This window comes from Stegostoma tigrinum, chromosome 25 (genome assembly GCF_030684315.1).
Source record: "Stegostoma tigrinum isolate sSteTig4 chromosome 25, sSteTig4.hap1, whole genome shotgun sequence".
NCBI lineage: Eukaryota > Metazoa > Chordata > Chondrichthyes > Orectolobiformes > Stegostomatidae > Stegostoma > Stegostoma tigrinum.
Window position 1 is genome coordinate 50,846,417 of NC_081378.1, and position 20,198 is coordinate 50,866,614.

The window sequence follows — 20,198 nt, forward strand, 5'->3', positions numbered from 1 at the left end:
GGAGTGTACCAATGTGATTTTACAAGAATGGTTCAAGGGATGAGTGACTTCAGCCATGGGGATAGATACTTGGGATTGTTCTCATTAGAGAGGGCAAGGCTGAGGGAAGACCTGGCAGAAGTTTGCAAAATCATGAGGAGTCTGGACAGAGTGACTCGGGATAAACTGTTCTCATTCCTAAATGGATCCTGCTAAAAAAGCAAAAACGCGATGAGAGTAACTGCTTTCACTCAGCAAATGTACTGCCTACATATCGAGACAGAGTCAATCAAGCAATTCAAAACACCATTGGATGATGATTTAAATAGAAATAATCTGCAGGGTTATGGGGAAAAGGTAGGAGATTGGCAGTAAGTTAAAATGCTCCGAGAGCTGTTTCAGACATGATTGGCCCAATGGCCTCCCTTTACATAGGAACAATTGTCTGACTCTGTGACACTTGTTATCTGTATCCTTTCCTTGCTACCTGGCGCACTCGTTTAGCTTCTAGCCATGGGCACCTTCCCCATCTCTCCCAGCTACCTTACTCCCCTTTTTCATCATTAAACCCATTGCTTTCATCTCCCTATGGCTCTGAAGAAGCATCATACCAGGCTGAAAAGGTTAACCCAGTTTTTCTTTCCACAGATGCTGCCAAATCAGCACTTTCTGTCTTTATTTCAGATCTCCAGCAATGGCAGCATTTTGTTTTATTTCACAGTTTATCCAGCCTGCTCCGAATTTACAAAGGAGCAGAGAGGGACAACCTGTCTCATTCAAACAGGTAGCATTGCTTCTGTATTTGACATCAGTGCTGCCTGTCGATCCAAGGACCACGATTTATTTGTGAATTCCACTCACAGCGTAACTCCTCCTTTCTTAATACATCCTCTTGCCTTTTCTTCCTTTCTCATCTTTGATCCATCTACACTTCCCGCTGTCTTGGGAAAGCAGCCAACATATTCCAAGACCCCTCCCACCCCAGCTATACTCTCTTCCACCCGCTTCCGCCAAGCAGGAAATACGAAAGTTTGGAAACGTACCAACAGATTCAAGAACTGCTTCTTCCCACTGATATCACACTTATGAATGGACCTCTCGTTTATAAGAGCTGATCTTTCTCTGCACCTTCCCTGTAGCTGTAGCACTATACTCTGAATTCTTTTCTATTACTCTGATATCCTACCTAAGGAATGATTTGTCCGGTTAGCTTGCAAAACAATACTTTTCACTATATCATGGTACATACAACGATAATAAATCAAATCTGAGTGTCTGCATTTGTCAGCCATGGTTCAATGATAATTCTCTCTCCTGTGGGAAACGAGGCCCTTGTCTCAAGCCATATTACACAGACTGCAGCAAAGATGCTTGTCTGGCAGTGCCAGGGGAGTGCTGCTCTGTCTGTGGTGTTGCTTTTCAGATGCCCCAGTTGACCCTCTCAGCTGATGTAACATGCAGGTACCAGTTAGAGAGGAGCAGGAGAGATCTCCCATTTACCTGACCAGTTTTCACCCTGACATTATCTGGTCACTTTGCTGTTTTTTTGTGGATTGTCTGTGGTGATCAGACTAAAGGATTGTCAGTCAGGAGATGGTAAGTTTTGCATTATTCAGGCCTGGCTGTTTCAAACAACAAGCTTTCCCAGCAAATATCAATTTTGGATTCATACAGCTGTCTTGCAGTATTACCTGGAAATTAATCCAAGCTATTTCTTTCCTTAGCCTTTTGAAGACAAATGATTTGTAGTCTTTATAAGTACAATTGCAAGTATTCTGAGATTGCTGTTAACTTTAACTGAACTGAACTTTAACTGGAGAGATAGTAGGAACAGCAGATGCTGGAGAACCTGAGATAACAAGGTGTAGAGCTGGATGAACACAGCAGGCCTAGCAATGTTAGAGGAGCAGGAAGGCCCTTCAGGTCTATGCCCGAAACGTCAGTCTTCCTGCTCCTCTGATGCTGCTTGGCCTGCTGTGTTCATCCAGCTCTACACCCTGTTATCTCTGAACTTTAAGTGGAGCCAGGTTTCATTTTCATTCTAAGACAGAAAGTGCTGGAGAAACTCAGCAGGACTGGCAGCATGTGTGGAGAGAGGAAACACATTTGTGTACTATTTGACCAGCTCACTGGCTGATGCCGAATGCATTCCGCTGTTGATCCACTTCTAATCTCTCAACAGCTTTGCTTTCTTCAAACTTTGTTTAATGTCAGCAACAGGTGTCCTTTTTATAAATTTCCTTAACTCTGATTGGCCTGTACTATCTCTTATTGTGCTATTGAGTGTCTCGGAAACTGCCTTCTTATCTTAGGACACGTCTTGACTGTTCAGCATTCTCGTCTCTTGAGTTTTCAAACAACTTTTATTTGCACATCTTCACCTTTCCCCCACATTCACCATCGGCCTCCAGTACAAACTGCTGGGATACTTTGACCTTTTAAACATTTAAAAAATATTCTGACATAGCAAGACCCATCTTTCACAAAGTAGCTACGTTATTTCCTGCATTGGAACTGTGATGATTTCAATAGTAATTCACTGGCTATGAATCACTTTTCAACATCCTAACGCTGTGACAGACACTACATAAACAGAAGTATTCAAGGTTCCTATTGATTCGAACTAATGGGCCCACCTTTAGAGCTGACTGTGTGCTGGTTAGAGACTGGCCCCTAAAGCACTTTTGGAAATAACTATCAGAAAATATGGTCCAAATGTGTGCAATCAGTATGAAGGTACACTGTAATCTCAGACAATGTCCTTGCAAAGGAGGGCGGGATACTTCCTTTTACATCTTGACAGTAGATTCCATTCAATGATGCTTAAAGAACAAGCGCATTCTTTACAATCCCACATAACATCTTATTTCCTATTCTTTCATGGATGTGGGTGTCACTGTCTGGGTCAGCATTTATTGCCAGTCCCTAGTTGCCCTTGAGAAGGTGGGGGTGAGCTGCCTTTTTGAACGGCTGCAGTCTTCCAGTGTGGGTTGACCCACAATGCCATTAGGGAGGGAATTCCAGGATGTTGACTCAGTGACAGTGAAGGAACGGCGATATATTTCCAAGGCAGGATGGTGAGTGGCTTGGAGGGGAACTTGCAGGGGGGGTGGTGTCCCATGTGTCTGCTGCCCTTGTCCTCCAGATGGAAGTGGTTGTGGGTTTCAAAGGAGTTGTCTAAGGATCTTTGGTGAAGCCCTGCAGAGCATCTTGTAGAAAGTACACACTGCCGCTACTGAGTGTTGGTGGGGAGGGAGTCGATGCTTGTGGATGTGGTGCCAACCAAATAGGCTGCTTTAGTGTCAAACAGCATCAGAAGTGTCCCAACCTGAAATGTCAACTTTCCTGCTCCTCTGATGCTGCCTGGCCTGCTGTGTTCATCCAGCTCCATACTTTGTTACCTCTGACTCCAGCGTCTGCAGTTCTTACTATCTCTGCTTTGGTGTGAAGCTTCTTGGGTGTTGTTGGGGCTGCACTTATTCAGGCAAGTGAGGAGTATTCCATCACACTCCTGACTTGTGCCTTGTAGACAGTGGACAGGCTTTAGGGAATCAGGAGGTGAGTTATTCACTGCAGGATGCCTGAAATTCCAATGAATAGTTATTGACCTGAAACATTTGCTCTGTTTCTCTGTCTGCAGATGCTGAATATTCTTGCTCTCTGTGCTTTTCGTATTTTGCTTTCACCTCCGCTGCTGTGACAGTGACTTTCGTCTGCTCACAGTTTCATGTGCTAATCTTTTACTTGTCTTGCTAATTTTTTCCTGCCTCAGTTATTTTTGTACTCCAGACTCTGAGCACCTCCCTTTTTCAGAACTCTACCTACAAATTTTAATGTGCCACAGAATTCTGCCAGCCTTCTCGCGCTGGTCAATTAAGTTTCCAGTCGGGCTGAGGAATTCCTGAACTTTAATTCCCCTTGCCACAAAGGGCAGTTTAAATGCAAGAATGTGACCCAAACAAAAGCAAAAATGTAATTGTTTAGCACACAAGTACTGTATTGTCTGGGCTTAATCCATCAAGGTCATTTCTTGATTTATTGTAGCGATAAAGTAGCAAACTGTGACAAAATTCTTTTTTCTTAAATGCCAGGGTTCGGATTGGAATGAAGCTTCTCATCGAAAGAATCACAAGTATGTGTTTCCCAAGAGCATGAGTCCATGTAGTTAAGCAGCTACACCTCAGTGCTAGTGTCACCTTGACAGAACTAGTCTGCAGGGACTGGTCAAATGTTGCACCATGGCTCAGTGATAACAGGCCTGTTTCTACTGCATTCTAAATCTGAGCGTTGTGAATTTATAGCCCCACTCCAAACCCAGAATCCAGTGAATTCCTGAGGAAATGCTGCCCTGTCACTCTGACAAACCAAAGGAGGATAGAGTGTACATATGTCTTTCCAGACTCCCTGCAGTGTGGAAGCAGGCTATTCGGCCCAATGAATCCACACAAACCCTCCTCACCCAGACCTGCCCTTCTACCCTATCCCTATAATTCTATTATATTATTGGAATTTCAGGCGTCCTGCAGTGAATAACTCACCTCTTGCATGCCCTGTGGCAAATCCACCTGGCCTGCTCATCCCCGTGGCACAATTTGAGGAAGATCAGGGAGATTTCACGTCCTGCCCAATGTACTCTAAACCAGGTCATTTATTTGATGATCCAGGTGGGATCCTGCTGTGCATATATCCACTGCTCTACTCCTTTCACAAGAGCAGTGACTCCATTATTTCTTTGTTTGCCCAGTGCCTAAGGACACTCTGAAGCCAGTGAGAGGTGCTATAGAAATGGAGTGCTTTCTTTGTGAACGCTGTAAATTGCACAAGAGACAGCTTCAGAGATAATGGGAACTGCAGATGCTGGAGATTCCAAGATAATAAAATGTGAGGCTGGATGAACACAGCAGGCCAAGCAGCATCTCAGGAGCACAAAAGCTGACGTTTCGGGCCTAGACCCTTCATCAGAGAGGGGGATGGGGGGAGGGAACTGGAATAAATAGGGAGAGAGGGGGAGGCGGACTGAAGATGGAGAGTAAAGAAGATAGGTGGAGAGAGTGTAGGTGGGGAGGTAGGGAGGGGATAGGTCAGTCCAGGGAAGACGGACAGGTCAAGGAGGTGGGATGAGGTTAGTAGGTAGCGGGGGGTGCGGCTTGGGGTGGGAGGAAGGGATGGGTGAGAGGAAGAACCGGTTAGGGAGGCAGAGACAGGTTGGACTGGTTTTGGGATGCAGTGGGTGAGGGGGAAGAGCTGGGCTGGTTGTGTGGTGCAGTGGGGGGAGGGGACGAACTGGGCTGGTTGAGGGATGCAGTAGGGGAAGGGGAGATTTTGAAACTGGTGAAGTCCACATTGATACCAATGGTATCAATGTGGACTTCACCAGTTTCAAAATCTCCCCTTCCCCTACTGCATCCCTCAACCAGCCCAGTTCGTCCCCTCCCCCCACTGCACCACACAACCAGCCCAGCTCTTCACCCTCACCCACTGCATCCCAAACCCAGTCCAACCTGTCTCTGCCTCCCTAACCGGTTCTTCCTCTCACCCATCCCTTCCTCCCACCCCAAGCCGCACCCCCAGCTACCTACTAACCTCATCCCACCTCCTTGACCTGTCCGTCTTCCCTGGACTGACCTATCCCCTCCCTACCTCCCCACCTACACTCTCTCCACCTATCTTCTTTACTCTCCATCTTCGGTCCGCCTCCCCCTCTCTCCCTATTTATTCCAGTTCCCTCCCCCCATCCCCCTCTCTGATGAAGGGTCTAGGCCCGAAACGTCAGCTTTTGTGCTCCTGAGATGCTGCTTGGCCTGCTGTGTTCATCCAGCCTCACATTTTATTATACAAGAGACAGCTTGTCTTGTTCTCTCCTTCCCAGAAATGTCACATAATCTTACAAATAAGTGTTAAGGTGCAGAACACGGCCTTTCAGCCCATCCTGCCCGCACTACTTTGTTAAACGAGCATCATTACCTGGTGCCAGTCTTGTGCTTTTTCCCCACACCCTTGCACATTGTTTCAATCCCAATAATTATCCAATGCTCCCTTAGAGAGACTCTGCTGAACCTGCCTCCATCACACTTACTGGCAATATATTCCATACCCTGGTTGCCACCCAGGTTGATAGTGCTGTTAAGAAGGCTTACGGTGTGTTAGGTTTTATTGGTAGAAGGATTGAGTTCTGGAGCCGTGATGTCATGCTGTAACTGTACAAAATGCTAGTGTGGCCTCATTTGGAATATTGCGTGCAGTTCTGGTCGCCCCATTACAGGAAGGATGTGGAAGCAGTGGAAAAGGTGCAGAGGAGATTTACCAGGATGTTGCCTGGCCTGGAGCGCAGGCCTTATGAAGAAAGGCTGAGGGACTTGGGTCTGTTCTCATTGGAGAGAAGAAGGCTAAGAGGGGATTTAATAGAGACATACAAGATGATCAGAGGATTAGATGGGGTGGACAGTGAGAGTCTTTTTCCAAGGATGATGACATTGGCTTGTACAAAGGGGCATAGCTACAAATTGATGGGTGATAGATTTAAGACAGATGTTAGAAGCAGGTTCTTTACTCAGAGAGGTAAGGGTGTGGAACGCCCTGCCTGCCAATGTAGTTAACTCTGCCACATTAGGGGCATTTAAACAGTCCTTGGATAAGCATATGGATGATGATGGGATAGTGTAGGGGGATGGGCTTAGATTAGTTCACAGGCTGGTGCAACATCGAGGGCTGAAGGGCCTGTTCTGCGCTGTGTTGTTCTATGTTCTATGTACCCTAACCACTCCTCGAGTGAAGGAGTGTTTCCTTACTTGCCCCTTGCTCTTCTTGCAGGAAGGATATTAATAAATTGGAAAGGGTGCAGAGAAGATTTATGACAATGTTACCAGGACTGGAGGGTTTGAGTTATAATGAGAGGCTGGATAGGCTGGGGCTATCTTCCCTGCAGCATAGGAGGCTGAGGGGTGACCTTATAGAGGTTTGTAAAATCATGAAGGGCATAACTAAGGTGAATAGCTAAGGTCTTTTCCCCAGGGTAGTGGAGTGCAACACTAGAAGGCATAGGTTTAAGGTGAGAGGGGAATGATTTAAAAGGGTCCTGAGGGGCAATATTTTCACACAGAGGGTGGAATGAGCTGCCAGGGTAGGCGATAGATGTAGGTACACTTACAACATTTGAAAGACATTTGACCAGGTACGTGTACAGGAAATGTTTAGAGGGATATGGGCCAAATTCAGGAAAGTTGCACTGAAGGGAAACTTGGTCGGCACAGACAGGTTGGACCAAAGGGTGTGTTTCCACGCTGTGACACGCTATTGGTCCATTTGTGCCCCTCTTGTTCTGGTTCCTTTTGCAGACAGGAACAGCTTCCCTCTATCTACTTTGCCCAGCCCACTCTTGATCTTCAAATCTCGATCGTATCTCTTCTCAGGATTTTCTGTCCAAGGAGAACAGTTGGCAAGTCTTGTTGCAGCTGTATAAGGTTTTAGTGACACCGCATTTGGAGTCCCGTGTGCAGTCTGGTTCCCTAGACTATGGGAGGCTTTGGGAGAGGGCGCAGAAGGCATCCAGTTGCCTGGATGGGAGTGTAGTAGCTGTAAGGACAGGTTGGACAAACTTGGATTGTTTTCATGAGAGCGTTGGAGGCTGAGGGGGGAGGGGTTGGTGACCAGACTGAAGTGTATAAAATTATGAGGCACATGGATAGGTGGGGATAGTTGGAGTCTCTTTCTGAGGGTGGAAATATAAAGTACAATGGTTTAAGGTGAGAGGGGGAATGTTTAAAGGAGATGTGGCTGACATTTAGCAGAAACTTAAATAGCAGGTCTGAATGTTCTGAAGCTGAGTCATACCAGACTTAAAACGTTATCTCTGTTTCTCCCTCCACAGATACTGACAGACCTCCAACACTTTGTGTTTGTTTCAGATTTCCAGCATCTGCGGTAATTTGATTTATTTGAGAGGTTGGTTCTTAATTGTCCTCTGAAATGGCTCCAGCAAGATACAAGGTTCGACAGCAACACTGGCTAGTCTTGCCAGCAATGGTCACATCCCATGAAAGAATAAAGAATTTCAACTCTCCCTCCCACTCCTTGGACGACCTGTCCATCCTGGGCCTCCTGCAGTGCCACAATGTTGCCACCCGAAGGTTGCAGGAACAGCAACTTATATTCTGCTCAGGAACCCTGCAGCCCAATGGAATCAACACGGACTTCACAAGCTTCAAAATCTCCCCTTCCCCCTACTGCATCTCAAAACCAGCCCAGCTTGTCCCCACCTCCCTAACCTGTCCTTTCTCCCACCGATCGCCTCCTCCCACCTCAAGCCCCACACCCACCTGCTACCTACCAGCCTCATCCGCCTCCTTGACCTGTCCGTCCTTCCTGGACTGACCTATACCCTCCCTACCTCCCCACCTACACTCACCTTTACTGGCTCTATCCCCGCCTCTTTGACCTGTCTGTCCCCTCTCCACCTATCTTCTCCTCCATCCATCTTCTATCTGCCTCCCCCTTTCTCCCTTTCTATTTCAGAACCCCCTTCCCCTCCCCCATTTCTGAAGAAGGGTCCAGGCCCGAAACGTCAGCCTTCCTGCTCCCCTGATGCTGCTAGGCCTGCTGTGTTCATCCAGCAACACACCTTGTTATCTCAAAAGATTAGATGTTTTGACATGAAGTGCTTTAAGGAAGTGATTGAAAGCCTGAAGTAGCATTCTATCACATCAGGTTACTGCTTTTCCATGGTTCGTCCGGTTTCATCTGTATGTTTCATTTTTTAAAAGAATGTATAGAATAGCAATGTCTGTCATTAGATACATGAAACCTCTTTGTACTGTGGTGTAACTCAGCACTTTACTGCTGCTTGGTTGACAGAGCAGTGAGCACTGTTGAATATCCATCTATTGTCTACTCGAGCATGTGTGAAGTTCATTTAAGTCTAACACAAAGGCACTATTTTGCCAAGTGAATACAATTATGTTCTGTACTCAGTTTAAAATTCTGACTGCTACTCCTGTTTTCTTTATGGTTTCAGTTTGAATTTGGGCAGTTATTGCTTTAGGGAGTGACTCGGTCCCAAATCAGTCTGATATTTTCACCAAAGTGCTGCTTTATGTGTAAGGTTTATTCCACATATCCCTTTGTGCTACTCCCGCATTCATCTGCTAATTACCTGTTTCCTCTGGCTGCCTCTCCTTCAGCCACTAAAAGCAGTTTCTACTTAAAACAGAGTTTGCTGAAAAAGCTCAGCAGGTCTGGCAGCATCTGGAGAGAAATCAGAGTTAACGCTTTGGGTCCAGTGACCCTTCCTTAGAAACTCAGTTTCTTAGTTGTTCCACTAAAACCACACTTGGAATGCTGTGGAGCTGGAGGAACACAGCGGGCCAGGCAGCATCAGAGGAACAGGAAAGCTGACATTTCAGGTCGGGACCCTTCTTCAGATTCTTCAAAACATCAAGTTTCCTGCTCCTCTGATGCTGCCTGGCCTGCTGTTTTCCTCCAGCTCCACACTGTGTTATCTCTGACTCCAGCATCGACAGATCTTACTATCCCTGGAATGCTGTGTACTTATGTATGGAAGGATGTTAATGTGTTGGAAGCAGTTCAGACAAGATAGTATAAGTGAATTGCCTTGTGAGGAAAGGCTAGACAGGCTGGGAGTGTATCATCTGGAATTTAGAGGAGTCAGAGTTGACTTAATTGAAAGATATAAGATCCTGAGGAGCCTTGACAGTGTGGATGTCGTGAGGATGTTTCCTTTTATGAGAAAATATAAAACTAGGGGTCACTATTTAAAAATATAGGGTCACCCATTTAGGACAGAGATGAGGAACCATTCTTTTCTCTCAGAGGGTTGAAGTCTTTGGAATTTCCTTCCTTAAAAAGCAATGGATGGAGAATCTGTAAATACATTTTAAGGTAGAAGTAGATAGACCTTTGATGATCAAGGGCTTGAAAGATTATTGGGATGTGCAGGAATATAAAGTTGAGGGTAAAGCTAGATCTGCTGTGATCTTACTGAGTGGCAGAACAAGCTGGAAGGGCCAAATGGCCTACTCTTGTTCCTCGTTCGTATGTTCGCAAACCATTCTTGGCTTTAGAAGTCTTGATCAATATTTTGCTTAACCCCATTCCCTCCACATCACTGACATTCCTCATCCCCAGGACTATTCTCAACAATCTCTTTCACTCATTTCCCAAATCCTTGATGTTGTTCTGAAAGAATGAATCTCCAAGTTGAACACAGCTCTCCTGCTGAGGGTGAACTGGCACCTTCAGGAAGGTTTAAAGCAACATTCTCACTTTTGTATTAATTCATAAAATCAAGGATTCCATTTCAGATTCTTTAACTTGTTCTGCTGCTAAGTCTAAGTATCCAAAATCTCTGGACCTTTTGGTTCCTTCATTTTTTTAAAGTTGGCAGCATTTAGTTTCCATTTCATCTCTTCGTCTTCCAACTGAAATGTATCACTTCACATTTCTGAGTTTTATTGCTAATTTAAAAACCAAAATAACTGTGGAGGCTGGAAATCAGAAACAAAAACAGAAATTGCTGGAAAAGCTCAGCAGGACTGACAACATCTGTGCAGGGAAATCAGAGTTAACATTTTGAGTTGAGTGACCCTGCCTCAGAATGGCTAAATGTGCAAGTGGGCACTTGCTTATCTGCTGTTAATTCAGCATCTGTCATGTAATTAGTGTAGAAAGACCCAGGTTCGATTCCACCCCTGGGTGACTGCCTGTGTGGAGTTTGCACTTTCTCCCCGTGTCTGCATGGGTTTCCTCCGAGTGCTCCGGTTTCCTCCCACAATCCAAAGATGTGCAAGTTAGGTGGATTGGCCATGCTAAATTGCCTGTAGGGTTCAGGGGTGTGTGGGTTAAAAGGGGATGGGCCTGGGTGGGATGCTCCAAGGGTTGGTGTGGGCTTGTTGGGCCGAAGGGCCTGTTTCCACACTGTAGGGAATCTAGTCTAATCTAATCAAACTTTGCCATTTATTTTAAAAGCACTTTTCCCCTCATCGTCTTTGATAGAAAGTCAGGTACAAAATGGGAAATGATATCTTGTGACAGTATAAAAATGTTTCACAGTGGATTATAAACAGAACAAATACCAATCTATTTTTAGGAATTATCTGCTGACACAGTCGCAAGTACAAGGGTTTTTTTAGTCTTTCCATAGTTTCCAATTTGGGAAGTTAAATTCACAGATATTTCTCTGGTGACGTCCTTCCTTCACTTACTTAGCTCGAATCTCTGCAAAGTATTGAGCCCTTGAACCCTATAGAATAAAAGGATATTCTATTCTATTCAATATTGAGTCTTGAGCACTTTCTCTCATTAAATGTGTCCATGGGTCAAAGTGCTTCATCCTTAGATTGAAGTCAGCAACAAGCTCCTGTTAAAGATTGTTCCCATTTCCAAGGCTTTTATAAATCTGCTCCTACTGTTTCCAAAAACAACAACAAAACCAGAAGTCGCTGCAAAAGCTCAGCGGGTGAAGAAGAAAATCAGAGTTAATGTTTCGGGTCAGATATAAACTGATGGTTTTCTTTTTAGTTTTGTCCCTGAGTGGCCCAGCCCTTGGTTTGGAGCCTTCCCCATCTTGTTCTGTGATCCTGAGGGAATGGTTTCTCTGCATTTGGCTTTGTGAGTTGCTGCTTACAGGCAACATCTCGTGGGTTTGAGATGCCGAAGGTGACCCACAGCAGTTTGTAGCTTGGTTCTCTCAGGCCTACAAGGATTTGGGCTAACAGCCAGCACCAGAAAGACTGACCTTATCACCCACAATATTGAGATCCTGCTTCCATTAACATTAACAGAAAAGCACAAAAACTGATTGTAAAAGGTTCTGTAGGGATGCGGAGAGAAAAAGATGAATGACAAATGTAGATTTCTTAAAGTCAGAATCAGGGGAAGTTACAGCGAGGGAGAAAGAAACGGCTGACCAATAACAAAAACAGCGTCTATAGGTGTGAGGCTGGAAAAGCGCAATAGGTCAGACAGCATCAGAGGAGCAGGAAAGTCAACATTTCGGGCTGAAACTGTTTGTAAGGACTTGGGGTGGGGGGAGCCCAGAAATAAATGGGGACTGGGGAAAGGGCAGGTGGGATGGTGATGGGTGGATGCAGGTAAGGAGGTTTATAGTGATTGTCAATAGGAAGGTTGGAGCAAATAGTAGGAAGATGGACAGGTTAGATCAGGTCAGGAAGGTGAGGAGGAAGGGGAAAGGCAGGACATGGGAAGGCTGGGGGGGGAGGGATTTTGACGCTGGTGAGGCCAATATTGCGGCCATAGGGCTGTGAGTTATAAAATATCAGGTGTTGTTCCTCCAGCTTACTTTTGGCCTCACTCTGACAGTGGCGGTGGCCAAGGATGGACGTGTCACCAGGGGAGTGGGAGGGACAAGTAAAATGGATGGCAGCCAGAAGGTTGGGTTGGTCGGTGTGTGCAGAGCACAGATGCTCTGCGCACTGGTCTCCGAGTCTGTGTTTGGTCTCCCCGATTTAGAAGGGATCACATCAGGAGCAACAGATACAATAGATCAGGTTGGATGGAGGGCCATGAATTTCTGCTGGATCTGGAAGGATTGTTTGGGCCTTGGACAGAGGTGAGAGGGGAGGTGTAAGGGCAGGTGTTGCACTCTTGCAGTTGCAAGGAAAGGTACTGGGTGTGCAAGAGGGGTTGGTAGGGATTGTAGATCTAACGAGGGAGTTACGGAATGAACTGTTCCTGCGGAAAGTGGACAGGGACAGGGAAGGAACATCTTTCTGGTGGTGGAGTCTGATGGTAGCGGAAATGTTGGAGGATGATGCATTGGATTTGGAGGTTGATGGTGTGGTATGTAAGGACTGAGGGGATTCTGTCCTTATTGTTGTTGGTGGGGGAGCTTGAGGTCAGAGGTGTGGGAAATGGAGGAGATGTGGCTTTTATTTTAGTCATTAACGGGGTGTGGGCATCGTTGGCCATGCAGCATTTATTACCCATCCTAATTGCCCAGAGGGCAGTTCAGAGTCATCTACATTGCTGTGGATCTAGAGTCACATGTAGGCCAGACCAGGTAATGATGGCAGTTTCCTTCTCTAAAGGACACTAATGAACTAGATGGGTTTTTCCGACAATCGACAATGGATTCATGGTCATCATTATCGGTTGAGCGCATTTATAATTACAGAGGAGGAAAATTCCCAGGACCTAAAGTAGGAGGATAGCTGGGATGTCCTGGAGTAGAATGATTCATCCTGGGAGCAGATGCAGTGGAGGCAAAGGAATTGGGAATATCGGATACCATTTTTACAGAAAGATGGGTGAGAGGAGGTGTAGTCGAGGTAGTCAGTGGGTTTGAAATGGATGTTGGCAGTGAAATTGATGTAGGAACCCACCAGCATCTGTGTCATTGAAGTTACAACAATTAAATACATATTTGGTTCTGTCTTTACAAATCAAGTCCCAAAAATATTGGAGCGTACAAGGTCTGGTGAAACGGAGGGGACTGAAGAAAATCTGTGCTAAAGGCTGACAAATCCCCAGGGCTCAATAATCTATATACCAAGGTACTTATGGAAGTGGCCCTAGAGATAGTGGGTGCTTTTGTGGTTTGTTTTCAAGACTCTACAGACTCTGGAACATATCCTATGGATTGGAGAATAACTAATATAACCCTACCGATTGACAATGGAGTCGGGAGAAAACAGTGAATTATTAACCAGTTAGTCAATTATTAACCAAAAGAACTGCGGATGCTGTAAATCAGGCTCAAAAACAAAGTTGCTGGAAAAGCTCAGCAGGTCTGGCAGCATCAGTGAAGGAGAAAAGAGTTAATGTTTCGGGTCCGATGACCCTTCCTCAGAACAGTTCTGAGAGTCACCGGACCCGAAACATTAACCCTGTTTGCTCCTTCACAGAAGCTGCCAGACCTGCTGAGCTTTTCCAGCAACTTTGTTTTTGAGCCTGATATCAACAGTGGGGAAACTGCTAGAGCCCAATATAAACGATTTAGTAGCACAGCATCTGGAAACAGTGACTGGATTGGTCAGAGTCACCAGGGATTTATAAAAGGAATATCACCAAAACATTCCAGCAGATTTAGCTCATAGAGTTGATGGGCAGGGTGGGAGGGGGGAAGGAATTCAGTGGGTGGGGTAACTTGGTCTTTCAGGAAACTTCTAATTAGATCCCACTGGAGATTACCATGTAAAATTAAAGCGCATGGGATTGGGGTTACTGTACTGACAAGGAGAGAGAACTGGTTAGCAGGCAGGAATTAAAATTTAGGAATAAATTGGTATTTTTCTGAGTGGCAGTCCATGACCAGTGGGGTACCACAACTATTTACAATGTATGGTAATGATTTAAATGAGGGAACTAATTGTAGTATCTGCAGCTTTGTGGACAGACGCAAAGCTGGGTGGGAGGGTGAGCTGTGAGGAGGATGCACAGATATTTCAGTGTGATTTTGACAGGCTGAGTGAATGGCAAAATACATGGCAGATGAAGTATAATGTGGGTAAATGTGACGTTATCTACTTTGGTTGAAAACAGGAAGGTAGATTATTAGCTGAATGACAATAGATTGGGAAGGGAGTAGGTGAAACAAGATCTAGGTGTTCTCATACCCCCGGTTGCTGAAGATAAGTTTTGCAGGTACAGCAGGGAGTGAAGACAACAAATAGTGCATTGGCTTTCATAGTGAGAGGATTCCGATGTAGGAACATGGATATCATGCTGTAATTGTACAAGGCCTTGGTGAGATCGCACCTGGAGTACCATGTGCAGTTTTGGTCTCCTTATCTCAGGAACGACGTTCTGGCAGTTGAGGGACAGCACAAATGTCTACCAAACTGATTCCTGGGATGGTGGGACTGATGTATGGGGAGAGACGTGGTCTGTTGGTGGTGGGGGTGGGGGTATCGATGGTGGTGCTTCAGCAGGAGCCAAACTGCAGTGTGTGGTCCATTTGCTCCTTTGTAATGAACACATCACACCTTGGCCAGCCTAGAGGCGGAGGGCTGGAATGATTCCCAGGGACTGGATACTCTAGAGAATCTAAACATTACCCCTTGACCATCACTGCCATTCCCCACAGTCAATCATCTGGGGTTCCATTGACCAAAAATTACACTGGGCTCTTAATGTAAACACAGTGGCTATGAAGTGCAGGTCAGAGGCTAAAAATCCTGCAGTGAGTAACTTATCTCCCGACTCCCCAAAGCTTGTCCATCATCTACAAAGGCACAAGTCAGGAGTATGATGGAATACTCCTCATTTAATGCTCAAGAAGCTTGCCACCATCAAAGACAAAGCAGCCACTTGATCGGTACCATATCCAGAAGCATCCACTCCCTCCACCCCTGATGCTCAGTAGCAGCAGCGTGTACTATCTACAAAATCACAGAATCCATATAGCGCAGATAGAGGCCATTCAGCCCAATAAGTCTGCATAGACCCCCCCAAACAGCATCCCAGCCAAGCCCACTCGTCTGCCCTATTCCCATAACCCCACATTTACCGCGGTTAATCCGTCTAACCTGCATATCTTTGCACTGTGGGAGGAAACCGGAGCACCTGAAGGAAACCCACGCAGACACGGGGAGAAAATACAAACTCCACACAGACAGACAGTCACCCAAGACTGGAATCAAACTCAGGTCCCTGGCGCTGTCACGCAGCAGAGCTAACCACTGTGCCACTGAGATGCACTACAGAATTCACCAAAGGTTCTTAGACACCAACTTCCAAACCATGACACTACCATCTAGGGGAACTCCACCACCTGCAAGGTCCCCTCCAAGGCACTCACCAGCCTGACTTGGAAACACATCCTTCAGTGTTACTGGGCCAAAATGACAAAATTCTCTTCCTAAAGGCAATGTGGATCTACCTACAGCATACAGACTGCAGCGGTTCAAGGCAGCAGCTCACCTTCTCAAGGGAAACTAAGGATCAAAGGTTATGGGAGAGAAAACTGGAACCCGGGACAGAGTTGGAGATCAGCCATGATATGATTGAGTGGTGGATCAGGCTGAAAGTGTTTCAGCACATTTTTTCTACCTTTCCTATTCTCTAATTAGTGATGGATAATAAGTGATGACCCAGCCATCAATGCCCATGTCCTATGAATGAATAAAAACATTTGCCTCACAAATGGGAGGTTTTATTGGCCCCGTCAGCTTGCAAGGAGCTTGGGAATGTCCTGGACCAATGGTCCCTCATGTCATGGACAAGGAGATGCTGGTCAGAAATCTAACCACATCAGAAAACATGGCCTTCTGATCATAGGACTGGATCAGTCATAATTCATGGCTCCCTCTCCCACCTAGAATTACACTCAGGATACACCGAGGGCAAGAACGCAGTTTCAGGCCCTACAGCTTGTTATTCAGTGAAGGAGAAAAGATACACTGAATGTACAGTTCAGCCAATTTTATTGCGTAAATTAAGAAGTCAAAAAAGGCAAAATATTTTGCAAATCCATTGGACTGCTAAGTGCATACACATTTCTATACTTTATCGTTCAAAGTCTACACATCAACATGTAACACTGCAATTTTCCCTTTTAAGTCCAGTGCATAAGGTTTACATTTACATAAAATTATCATTCTTCTGCAGAAAACCTTTAATGTCAGACACAAAGTCCAGTGGTAAAGGGAGACTCCAAATCAGAACAACAAAACTCTGTTTAAGGACGCTACTTATTACTATAAAGCTAACCGTCTACTACAGCTGGGGGCCTGTAGCCCGTTGAACTGTCTGAAGGGTCCAGCTTCATGCTCGGTGTGTGGGATCTGTCCTTGATACCAATATGAAAGATGCCAACTACCAGGACACAATGTTGCAACCACCAAAACTCCGCCAAAGCAATGTCCCTCTGATTCAAAATCCATGTCAGTGTTACAGAGCCGTGTGTGTGTGTGTGTGTGTGTATGTGTGTGTGTATACCTGTGTGCATGTGCATGTCTATGTGACAGTGTGTGTTGTGTGTGTGTGTGTATGTGTGTGTGGGTTTGTCTATGTCTGTGCGTATGTCTTTGTTTTTAAGTCTATGTATGTGGGTGTGTGAGCGTATGCGTGTATGGGGGAGGGTGGGGAGAAGTGGCGAGGGTTTCACAGCTGGAGTATAGCTATTAACTGTCCTGTCACCTTAATGCATTAAACTTTCGAGTTGCATATCTAATAATCTCTCCCCATCATGACCCGTCAGCTAATAAAGTGCGTTATTACATACAAAATAAGCAAAAGAATTTTTTTGAAGAAAGAAAGGAATCCAAGGCCAGTTTAGATCTGAAACCACTGTGTTTGAGGGCTTTAACATAATGATCACTGGCTGACAGATTCCCTTAGGACAGAGACCTGCTCAATACAATCGGGAAACATCACACTGCTTTCAAACACAGGGCATTTCTAGCACTTTGCTCTCAAGATGTGAGCTATCCTTCGGCCGAGATCAGGTTTCCAAGCCTGGACAAAGCTCTTCAGGTTGACTATCAGATGGCCGCTCTGAATGTCCTCATGCCCAGCAACTAGATACTCTGTACCTGTGAACAGTGAAAGATTCAGGTTAATGCAGTGCTCAGCACCAGGAGGAGGATTAATGCTGGAAATGAAGAAATAGCACCAATGGTCATTTCTGAGAACAAAATTGGTGTACTGCTTTCACAGGCTGCAATACTCTTCGACATCCTAAAGCCATGGCAGGTCCTACATAAATGCAAGTCTTTCTTTTTGAAGTGGCATGTTATGACGGTTCCTGCCGATTCTTACCAGACAGCATCCACTTTATAGCTGACTATATGCCAGTTACAGCCTGACCACTTGTGGAAATAACTATCAGAAAATATGGTCCATGATTTACAGAGTCCTACAGCATAGAGACAGGCCCTTTGGCCCAAACTGGTCCATGCCAATGAAAATGTCCATCCACACTTCCCTGCACTTGGCCCATATTCTTCTAAACATTTCTCATCCATGTATTGGCCCAAATAGCTTTTAAGTGTTAAGGCACCCAAATCAACCAATTCCGCTGGCAGCTCATTCCATATGCTTACCACCCTCTGTGTAAAAAAGTTACCCCTCAGGTTCCTGTGTATTCTTTCCCCTCTTACCTTAAACTGACACCCTCTAGTCCTCGATTCCCAAACCCTGAGAAAAAGACTGAGTGCATTCACCCTATCCATACCACTCATGATCTTATACACTTCTATAAGATTCCCCCCTCAGTCTCCTACATTCTGAAGAAACAAGTCCTAGCTTGTCTAACCTCTCCCTATAACTCAGTACCTTGAGTCTGGCAATATCCTTGTATATTTCTTCTGCACTCTTTCTAGTTTAATAACATCCTTCCTGTAGCAAGGTGACTGAAACTGAAAACAATACTCCAAGTGCAGCCTCACTAACATTCTGAACAACTGCAACACAACTTCCCAACTTCTGTACTCAACGACCTGACTGATGAAGGCCAGTTTGCCAAAAGCCTTCTTCACTGCCCTGTCTACCTGTGATTCCACTTTCAGAGAACTGTGCACCTGAACTCTAAGGTCCCTCTCTTCCACTACACCCCGTACAACCCTACCATTCACCATGAATTTCCTACCTGGATTTGACTTTTCAAAATGCAACACCTCACACTTATCTATATTAAACTCCATTTGCCATTCCTTGGCCCACCTCCCCGGCCGATCAAGATCCTGCTGCAATTTCTGATAACCTTCCTTACTGTCCACAATACTGTCCACTTTTGTGTCATCCACAAATTTACTAATCATGCCTTGTACATTCTCATCCAAGTCATTGATATAGATAACAAAAAGCAATGGGCCCAGCACTAACACCTGAGGCAAGCCATCACTTACAGGCCTCCAAGTCTGACAAGCATCCTTCCACTATTACCCTCTGCTTCCTACCATCAAGTCAATTGTGTATCCAATCTGCCAGCTCTCCCTGGATTCCATGTGATCGAACCTTGCAGCGCTGCCTACCATGTGGAACCCTATCAAATGTAGAAAACGTGTGGAATTAGTGCAGAAGAAGTGGTGAAGTCGGCAAACGCAGGTCAATTTTGGAGAATCTCTCTGTAGAGAAAAGGAGGAATAATTTCTTCACCATTTTCAATAATAGATTCCATTCAAATATGTTGAAGGGACAGCCATATTTGTTCGGAGGTATAAAACACAAGGTTAGATGAAAGACATTTTGTCAAAGTTTTCATTTTGCCCTCATCTGGAAATACTGTAGGAGTGGGTAGTGTCGATTGGTTCACAACCAGACTTTGATTGGAACAGGCACTGCCATGGAGAATACACCAGTTAATGATGGCTGACAGTTAACTGTCGAGCTTTGTGTAAATTTCAAGTAAGGCAGTTACCTCTGATTGGTTAAGGCATTGCTGAGAAATGAGGTGAGAGAATAGCTGTTGCCTGTTTTGTTGAGTTGGAACAGATGCAATGCGTGTACACATACTTTTTGCAAGGAACTGGGCCTGAATATTAATACAGACAGCTTTCAGCATGTGTAAGTTTGCAAGCCTGAATGACAATCTGAAATTGGGAACATACAATTACGACAATTGCAACGTTGGCTTTTATTACAAGGGAAGGATAGAACACAATAGTGAGGAAATCTTATGATAACTATAGAAGGCATTGGTGAGAGCATACCAATATTATATGCAGTTTGGTTTCCTTGCATGAGGAGAGATATACTTGTGTTGGGAGGGGTTGAAGTAATGAGCTAGTCCATGGATCAAATTAACACCACCAGCACAGGGTTTAATATTAGTCCCAGCACAGGTAAACATAAGACTTGCCTCACACCCTATCTGTGGTAAACCACAGTCCAGCAAATAATCACCAGGCATATGGCTTCAGTCAGAGAACTCAGGAAGAATAACAGATGATCTTTATATTGGATGCAGCTCAGAGACGGACTCCTGAGATTGAGTTTGCTTTATGAGGTCATGTTGAGCAGGTTGGACCTATACTCGGTGAAGTTCAGAAGAATGAGAGGTTATCCTATTATCAGACACGAGACTTGAGGGAGGAGGGGAATAACAGGGTGGATGTCGAGAGCATGTGACCCCTCATGTGGGTACCTGGAACTCAGGGGCACAGTTTAATAATGAAGGATTTCCCTTTTGCAACCAAGAAGAGATAAAATAGTTTCTCTCAGGTCATTAGTGCTTGAAACTCTCTCCTCAGACAGCAGTAGAAACTGGGTAATTGAAAATAGTCAGGACTGAGTTCGATCAACAT

General features: G+C 45.2%; 1 protein-coding gene across 2 annotated transcripts in view; it reads right to left on the reverse strand.

Moving 5' to 3' along the window:
• Positions 1-16,359: 16,359 nt before the first annotated feature.
• ntn4 (netrin 4) overlaps positions 16,360-20,198 on the reverse strand; it is a 45,727-nt gene continuing 41,888 nt past the window's right edge. For both annotated transcript variants that reach the window (XM_059654739.1, XM_059654738.1), the window contains one exon: positions 16,360-17,486. In XM_059654739.1, coding sequence (XP_059510722.1) covers positions 17,353-17,486 — 134 coding nt within the window. In that variant the 3' untranslated portion in view covers positions 16,360-17,352. The remainder of the gene's footprint in view (positions 17,487-20,198) is intronic.